This window comes from Myiozetetes cayanensis, unplaced genomic scaffold (genome assembly GCF_022539395.1).
Source record: "Myiozetetes cayanensis isolate MyiCay16 unplaced genomic scaffold, myiCay2020 scf16, whole genome shotgun sequence".
NCBI lineage: Eukaryota > Metazoa > Chordata > Aves > Passeriformes > Tyrannidae > Myiozetetes > Myiozetetes cayanensis.
In genome coordinates, this window is record NW_026087270.1 from 2,722,851 (window position 1) to 2,731,909 (window position 9,059).

A 9,059-nucleotide genomic window follows, 5' to 3' on the forward strand; every position below is an offset into this window, starting at 1 on the left:
CTGATGTGTATTTTCAATTAAAAATCAACTACCCTACCTAGTCCTTCCCACTCATTTGATTCATGAGCTTCATTTTGCATCTCCCTCGTTCCCCATACCTTTACTCTGATTGGTTCCAGCAGGGCTCAAGCCTATTTTATTTCTGGTTAATCAGATTAGGTAAAAAGCTGGGATTGTGATGTCAGTGCATTAATAGAAGGAAGTAATACTTCCTGCAGGAAAGATGGCAATTTTGACCTTTTAGAATCAGGTCTTGATCTGACTGCAAGATGAAAGCAGAGCAAGACAAACTGCAGCAAGAACAGCAACTCATTCTGTGAGAGCAGAGTTCAAAGTGAGATTATGGCTCGTGGACTGCAGGTAAGAAAGAATAAAGCCCTCATGTTTGGTGTTTTGCTTGAAGGGAGCTTTGGGTGGGGGGAAGGAGGTCAGCTTCAGCAAAAATAGTAAACATTAGAAATAGTAACTCATGGAAGGCCTCAGTTCTTACAGGAGAAAAACTGGCTTTCTGAACAGAAGCATCTTATTAGATTCACTTTTTTACAAACTTGTGACACTATTTGACTTGAATATACCTATATTCATATTCTTTCATTCTGTGCTGATGAAACAATACTTACTTATAAATCTCTTTACTGTACAAAATTGCTGTAATTCATTTTGTTGGGTTTTCTCCCCCTTAAACTCAGAAACCTACAGTAATTGAACAACAGATGAGACTGAAACTAAATTAAACAACTAACTCCTCAAGTTATAAACTCATGATTTAAAAATTTAATTACTTTGTATGATAGTTTAGCAGACTGCCTTATTATTATGGGCTGCTGCTGTATTATTTAGCATGTGCCACAATACAAATGGTTTTATGAGCCTGGTGGGTGTATGCAGCAGGTTGCTATGGTGATGTGGTGCTCAGACTGATGCAATCCTTAAGGTTCTGTTCTTGAACCTTCCATCAGACCTTAAAAAAGGCTTCACACACAGCAGCAAACAAAGTACTAACATAACAGATACTGTTTGCACAGAATACCCTCAAGGAGCACAGTTGTTAACCAAATAAAAGGTACAAAGGTGCACTGCTGGAGGAGCTCTAAGCAGTAATGACTGTGCACACCTGTAAACCTTAAGATTAGCTTTATTCCATAGGTACATTAACATGGACAAAGCTCATCCCTCCCCTGAGCTGAGCCAGTTGTGATGCCTCCCATCAAGTGCAGCAGAGAAGCTGAACATACTGTCAAGGTGGCTGACCTTTAACTTGCTGTGCAGATGAAAGCCCAGTTTATAAATGCAAAGCAAATGGTAAAGCTGAAGTCCATTAAACACTGTGATCAGTATCATGACTGGGCAAAAGAAACTGCTCCAATCACAGGGAGCATTGTCATTGCATCTAAGCTGCAGTTATGCAGAATGCAAGAGAGATGAGGATGTTGGAAAAAAATTAGAACAAAATAAAATCCAACAATAAGACAAACAGAACTTTTTAAACTGCTCATCATGTCAGTGACTATCCTTAAAGGTGCTTTTTTGGAACTCCAAATGAAAATCATGCTTCTATGTTCCAGTCATCTCAAATAAACATTGTTATTATTGTACCAATGCTTCTAATGAATTCCTGTTGTCACTGACTCTTGTTGACAGAACCCCATATCCTGCCTGTGTATTCGCTATTGGCAACCTCACACAGGCAGAAATTACCCCTTTTCAAGCTGTCCAGCTGGGCTAATACAACACTGAAACAATGAGCAGCTCTGCACTGCACTGAAGCTGCTGTGGATGTCATTGTGTAGCCTGACCCACAGTCATACCAGTGTCACTGCCAGAGTCTCTCCCAAGATCAATAAGGCACGAATAAACCTAATTTAAAACCAGTCCTTCACCTAAGCTTTCACTGTGCTGACTTTAGCCACGAAGAAAATAGAAGCTAAACCAGGCAAAACAGTAGTGCTGCCACTCAGCCAGGGCTCAGCTGTGAGGTTATTCTGCATGTGTATCTTGGACCATTAGGGCCTATCAATTCTGAGTATTTGCAGAATACAGTTAGTCCAGCCAGGGTGAGATTCTTTGTGCATTGCCTTGTAACACAATAATCTGTTCTCTGAAATCTTTAACACCTGTCTCAAGCTTTATCTTTAAATGCAGTAAGCTATTCATGGCCAACTTAAAATAAATGGCAGTAATTGCTTATCTCATTTTTGGCTGCTGTGAGTTTTGCAAGTAATAACCTCCTACTGCTCCCTACAGTCCATTTTTCTTTTCTTCCTAAGCACTCATCTCTGCTATGCCAAAAAAAAAAAAAAAAAAAAAAAAAAAAAAAAGAGGAGAATTAAAACAATTCATCTCTCTAAAGAGCTTACAGGTGTTAACTTGTTATCAATACTTTATGCTATTCCTGCCTAGTCCACAGCTCTGTGCTATTAGCAAAGCACTGTACTGAGTTCTGTGGAATGTGACTGGTGTGTACCTAACCTATTTTGCACCAGTGAAGCTTTGAGCCAGCTTTGAATTTTTCTTTCAGTCAGTTCTGTATTTTTAACAATAGCAGGGCAATATTAGATGTGACAAAATCTCACTTATTTGATTTTTTTCTGAACTTATTTCTAATTCATATTAGCCGTCTTATTCACAATTCCTTCTACCTTGTTATATATTTTTTTCTTGCCTGCTTTTGTACCACTAATTTATAAATGAAAAAAGCATCCACTAAGGTCTTGAATCCAAAGAAAGATCTGTTTGGGGCCAGAAGAGAAGCCCAAAATGGAGAAAGTGTAGCCCCTAGGAGCACACCTCTGGGTGCAACGGCCTGCTGGAATGAGCATGTTGAATAAAGAACTGTAATTCTAAATCTTGGTGTCAAAAGGGTTAAAGCCCTGCTCGGTGGGAAGCAGCCATGGCCTGTCCCCAGCCATGCCGAGGAGCTCTGCTCACAGGGCAAACAGCACAAGGAGCTGAGCTGCAGCTCAGCAGGTCTCTGTTTCCCACCTATGGGGCATCCTCTGCAGCTTCTCCTTTTCCCCACTGCCATCCCAAACCTTCTCCTCTGGGCTGAGTCATCTCCCCTGTCCTCTGAGACAGCTGGTGGTTGGTGTCAAAAGTTCAGCTGTAAAGTCACTCTTAGGAGGCAAGGTTTTCTCTTTTACACAATGGAAAATGACAGTCAAGGTAGTGCATCACCCCAAAGTAACCTGCTGGCCTGTAATCCCAATTTAGTTGCCTTAAATTTTAATTTCTGCTTGTCTTAACACACAATCAAGCTACTGAGCTCTGCAGAAGGGGAAATTGTTTTGGCTGGGATTTTTTAATGGGTTGGTGACTGGGCAAAGTAGTTATCTGTCCAGTCACAACTCAGACAAGCACACTAGCTCCTAAGTTATCAGACTGTGAATTGTTCTCTCAGAAAGATCAAACCCTCTCAGAAATATTTCTATTTTGACTTTTATTGGGTGGGAGGAATTCTTTCTTTGCATTATCAGACTGGAAAGCTTTTTCCTGTATGACTCTGTTGCTACACTTAGAGCTATTTACCTTTCACTTGCAGATAAGAGATGAACAAAGTGGCTACAACAAAAATCTATTTTGCATTCCTAAGCATTATGAAGAAGATTTAGAAAGAGTCTTCATTCCTCATGGACTCATCCTGGACAGGTATGAGGGGAAAGAGCAAAGTGAAGTCAATGATAATTTCCCTGTGCAGCCCATGAGAAACATGGAAACTCTGCAGCTCTAACACTTCTGTTCTAGAGTTCAATACAGGAGGGGAGTATGGAAAAGATTCCTCTACAACATCAGTTAAGTTTCCATAGTACATCAAATATCTCCAAACCTGTCTATCCTGCAATGTTTAGATTTATGGATGAAACCAACAACATGTCAAGTGGATTAAGCATCATCTTGTGCACTGCGAGTACATCACTTTCCTATTTCTTCCTGTGGTCACAACTTGCTAGTTATAAAAACCTAACAGCAAGATCAGAATTTTAACTTGGACACTGCTTAATACATGGACAAACAAGTATGATATACAAAACACTTGACAGAATGTGTTTTCTCTTTTTTTATCTCCCAGGACAGAACGCTTGGCTAGAGATATCATGCAAGACATGGGAAGTCATCACATTGTTGCACTCTGTGTCCTTAAAGGAGGCTATAAATTCTTTGCTGATTTGCTGGACCATATAAAAGCACTAAATCAAAATGGTGACAAATCTGTGCCTATTACTGTGGATTTTGTTAGAATAAAAAGCTACTGTGTAAGAAATTTTCTTTTCTTTGGAAAATTGACTCTCCGCATAGATTGACATTCTAAATACTGGTAGTTTACATGAAAACTCCACAAAAATTGAGTTTGTGCATATATCCTGTTCAAAGCAATCCAACTGATTACACACTGAAAAGGAATTGATTTACTGATCTGCCCCAGTGAACCGACAGATATTATCCATTCACTTCAACAGACATACAGCAGAATGAATCAACATGACAAAGCCAGGGCAGGGCTCCAACATCCTCCTCTTGCAAAAAGCAAGAGTAGCACACCATTCACACATACACACAGTATAACACTCTTTATCATGCTTTATGTGATTTCCCACTCTTCTTTCTCTTTCTAGAATGATTCACCTGCAGGAAAAATCAGTTTTGTTGGCGAGGAACTGTCTACACTAAATGGGAAGGTATGAACTAGCATTTTCACCTTTTAAAGGGAAAGAAGTGTTCTTGTTTATCTTTCAGGAAGTCCATCTTTATTAAGATTTTGGTACTGCATACTTACAGCCACTTGACACTAATTTAAAATGCTGGGCTTTGAAACAGTGAGTAATTCCCACTGATCTCAGTGGATCCACAATTTATCCCACAGCCCCCAGAAACGAACAACTGACTCATCAGGATGGCTCTAGAATACTAGTGCTCTACATAGAATTATAGATACAACTTGACTCACCATGTTTAAAGCTTCCATAAATACTTACAGAAAGACTCTTCAGAAAGCACTAAAGTAATGTCAGTAGTTAAGCAACAAGCTCCTTTAAAAATCAATTGCAACTTCCTAATAACTAAAGTTTGTAGTGTGCTTTTCCTGGGTATATAATTTACTGAATGTTGCCATGTAAATATTTTCTTTTGTCTCTTTTCTCCCTACATGATCTCTCCCAGAATGTGTTAGTAGTAGAGGTAAGTAAAGGTTGGAGGAGGTGGGGAATGACATGGATGTTCTTCTCCCCTTTCTGCAATTTAATACATATTGCATATAAAACAATGTCACTGGTCTGCCATGGCTTTATGCTCTAAATTAATTCACTGACAGTCTGGTTTCCCTTTCAGACTCAAAGGGCAATTTTTTTTTTTTTTTAATCTCTTTCAGGACATTATTGAGACTGGTAGAACAATGACAGCACTACTTTCAAAAATAAAAGACAAGAAACCAAGGATGGTGAAAGTTGTAAGGTATAATAATATGGCCACTAACTAATGTGTTGTTAATGTACATTGATACAGCAAAATCATTTGGGTGAACAGTCAATGCATGCTGGTGGGTGTTTGTTTGGTTTGAAGTTTGGGGGGAGAAGTAGCAAATGCAGGATGCAATCCTTATCCAGCTGCTGAAAAACTAGGTGTTTATTAAAGGGGAAAACTTACCCATGCACTACCACCTTCATTGTTCAAATTTTTAAAAAGGTTTTCTGGTTCTTTCTCTGTAGTCCATAAAATCTGGACCTCCAGAACAAACCTAGATCAGAACCTTTGCTTCTTCCTCCATTATAAAGCTGAAAACTACATTCTTATGTTACAGTAATCTCCCTGTTTTAATTTAATTGTGCATGATTGTAGAAGCCTAAGGGGAGGGGTGGGAGAAGTGAACTCTACAGCTTCTACCTTCTCTGCTCTGCCTTACAGCCTGCTTGTTAAAAGGACATGTCGAAGCCCAGGTTACAGGCCAGACTGTAAGTATTGTGTTCTTCTGGTTACCCAAAATACAGTCTCATAATTTCACTTCACGTGGTCTCTCTGACAACTGGCATACAAATTTCAGGAAGGCCAAGAGAAACGGGTAGAAAATGTATGAAACCCAGTAAACTGATGAACAGTTACCCCACCCTGAGACCTCACGACCACCTTCTTTGTATCCCCCTGCATGACCTGAGCACAAGATTAGCTATTTGATAAGTAAATTAATTTTAAAAATCAAGAAATAAAATAATTAAATATAAATTTAGCTATTTAGATACCAGAAACAGAATCTAACCTTATCTGTGTATTGTTTGACTTTAACCCCAGAGGGCAATTGTTTTGACTCTATATTAAACCTGCCCTGTTTTCAAACTGAAAAGTCCTACTGAGTCGCAGTGCATCTACTTTCACACAAGCAAAATCTCACTCCTTGTCTTCTCTTCTGGGACTACTTCATACCTAGATTCTAAACAATTATTTTGTTCATAAAATGCATTCTCTTAGCACTTTAATTGTATTACTAACTGATGGGAATGGTTTATATTCTAACCTCTGTCATCAGTTTGCAGGTGATTCTTAAGGAATTGTGCTCAATACCCTGAAAGCATGACAATACATTTGTCAGCAATCGCTCTTAGCTCAGTATAAACTATGTACTTAAAAACTATTTACACAACCCGAGTATAGAAAAAATTGTATTTTCTTACAGATATAGGCTTTGAAATTCCAGATAAATTTGTGGTTGGATATGCCCTTGATTATAATGAGTACTTCAGAGATCTGAATGTAAGTATATGCATGTGCCTCCACTGTTAGGTATGAAAGCTACCATAGGTAACCAGCAAGACTATTCACTTCTTCTCAGAGCTTCTCAACAATTATAAAACCTTCAAATCTGACTAGAAACTTCTGGGCAAATCAATTTTAAGGTGCCAAGCTGGTAATTCAATGTAAATGCATATGAATTTGTTCATGCCTTACCTTTTAACGACTCTACTCCACAAGTCCCGTGGCCCATCTGTGCTGTACCACATTTTGAATCTCCCAGGATGGTGAGCAGCACACAGTCTACTGACTACATCTGAAAAGAAAATAACTTGTAATTTGACATTAATTTGATTGTCTCTCTTAGTACAATCCTGTGTTACTCTTTTCTAGCCAAGTCTTTAAGATGGCTGCGTGAGGACTGTAAGTGAAGGTTTTCCCTACACTGTGTAACATCCATCAAGATCTTTCTTCCCTTGTTCCATTACAGCCTCCTTGGGCTGCACTGAGTGAGCATTAACTGATAAAAAGAACTGAACTTTTTTTCCCCCTTTTCTTTTCAAAAGTACTTTCTTAAATCTAGTTAAGTGAAAAGCTTTTCATTTGAAAGACTTATTACTAAGAAAAAGCAGTTCTATTAAAGACAGAAACAATCTGTGCTGTTGCACAGCAGCCTGAAGGAGGATACAAGAACTGAAGAAATCTGACTTCAACAAAATATATAAATCTATATATTAACAGTTGAGCTTGGAAAAAATATTAACATCACAACTTTACTGCAAGTAGGAAACTTGCAACATTAATAACCCTGGTGTGTTTTCCTTACAATTCTAGTAATGTGACTGAAAATTATTCTTGAATTTCCTTTCAAGGTAAAGATTGACTAAACCTGTTCTATTTTTTCTTTTCTTTAGCATATCTGTATTCTGAAAGAGAATGCCAAAGAGAAATATCGGATGTGATAATATCAGTCTTCTGGAACAACAGTTCAGGCACATGTACAGCTGTGTACACAAGCAATAAGTGACCTACTAAATGTGCTTTTTTCACTGAAGAACGACAACATTTTCTAAACATACTAGTCTATGTATTTTTCCTAATGTGATTATGTAAAACAGCTAAAGGGGAATGAGGTTTGTTAAAGTTTCAGTGAAACCTGAACAGAACATGGGCCAAAACCCAGAGATTCAGGTATTCTGCTGGGACCAGGTGGGAAACAGCCAGAGCATGTAAAAGAGCATGTAAAGAGCTTTGGGTTTTAATTTAACACATTGTTTGTAAATAACACAGTATTTGCATTGTATATAAACTGCACTGTTTTTTACATGGGAGACTGTATGTGTAAATAGATACACATGTACTTCACACAACAAACAGGCTGAGTAGGAATTTAAGGACTTTACCTTAGAGCCAGGTTTACAAAATGCTTCCTGCATGGAGAACACAATGGTTCGAGCTTAATGAATTTTTAAAAATGAGGCGTTGAGAGAACTACACTGAGATTAGTTCCTCCATGTTCTCTGTCACTTTGGGTGTTGTCTCCTCTTTTTCTGAGGGATCATGTCATTAGGAATTAGTAGAATGTTCTTGCAAATTCTGTAATAGTCACAGTTAGCTTAGTAGTAGGGGAAAGAAAAGTTATTAGTTATGTAGTTGCCCAGCATAAGATAATACAGTGCCCAGAACACAGAGACCAACCAGCAGCAAGGGATGAACCTGCAGAAATTAATATGCAGATAAATATACATTTTGAGAATGCTGGGGATTCTCAAATGAGCATGTAATGGGGGACATGCAGTAGGTGTGTCAGGAAGTCTGTAACCCTGGAGTATCTCTGCCAATGGAGAAATGGAGAGGGACCTGCATTTTGGGCAGGGTGATAAAAAAGCCTGCAGTGTTCATTAAGCTGAGAGATCTCACTGAGGATTGGCCAGTGGACTCTCCTTTTATTTAAATATCAGTTTTAGTCAGCTCCTCTGTCTCTTGGCTGTTTTCCAGGCTCTTAATACCTGGACTGTTTTTCAGAACAATTTGTTACTTTTACTGTTGGGGTGTCCTTTGAACTGCAGGTGACACCAACTCCTTGATGTTGACCAGGGCAGAAATCATTACCCCAGGAAATTAGTTGTGTTACTCGTGTGTCCCTAAGGACAACTAGAAGCTAAATGTTAATGCCCAGCAGCTGCATCTTGCTGGTTCCCACCTGTACTAATTGATTAACACAAGGTTTGGAGGCCGTGGCTTGCTCCCTGGTGACATTCAGGAGCAGGGAGCTGGGCCAGAGGGTCTGCTCGTGTCCTCCAGCTTTCCTGAGCCCTGGGCTGTGACTGACCGGGTGTGACAGG

General features: G+C 39.0%; 1 protein-coding gene across 1 annotated transcript; it reads left to right on the forward strand.

Annotated features, from left to right (window-relative positions):
• The first annotated feature begins 342 nt into the window (after positions 1 to 342).
• LOC126638087 (hypoxanthine-guanine phosphoribosyltransferase-like) lies at positions 343 to 7,676 on the forward strand. Its single transcript, XM_050311748.1, has 9 exons — positions 343 to 360; positions 3,539 to 3,645; positions 4,067 to 4,250; positions 4,611 to 4,673; positions 5,155 to 5,172; positions 5,363 to 5,445; positions 5,896 to 5,942; positions 6,659 to 6,735; positions 7,629 to 7,676. Exons 1-9 carry the CDS (start codon positions 343 to 345, stop codon positions 7,674 to 7,676), a joined length of 645 nt encoding a protein of 214 aa, XP_050167705.1.
• Positions 7,677 to 9,059: the final 1,383 nt, after the last annotated feature.

Excerpts from the sequence above, each read along its gene's own strand:
- LOC126638087 (XM_050311748.1), top strand. Across the intron at positions 5,446-5,895 it reads AGGATGGTGAAAGTTGTAAG|CCTGCTTGTTAAAAGGACAT; the intron begins GTATAATAATAT and ends TCTGCCTTACAG. Across the intron at positions 5,943-6,658 it reads CCCAGGTTACAGGCCAGACT|ATATAGGCTTTGAAATTCCA; the intron begins GTAAGTATTGTG and ends ATTTTCTTACAG.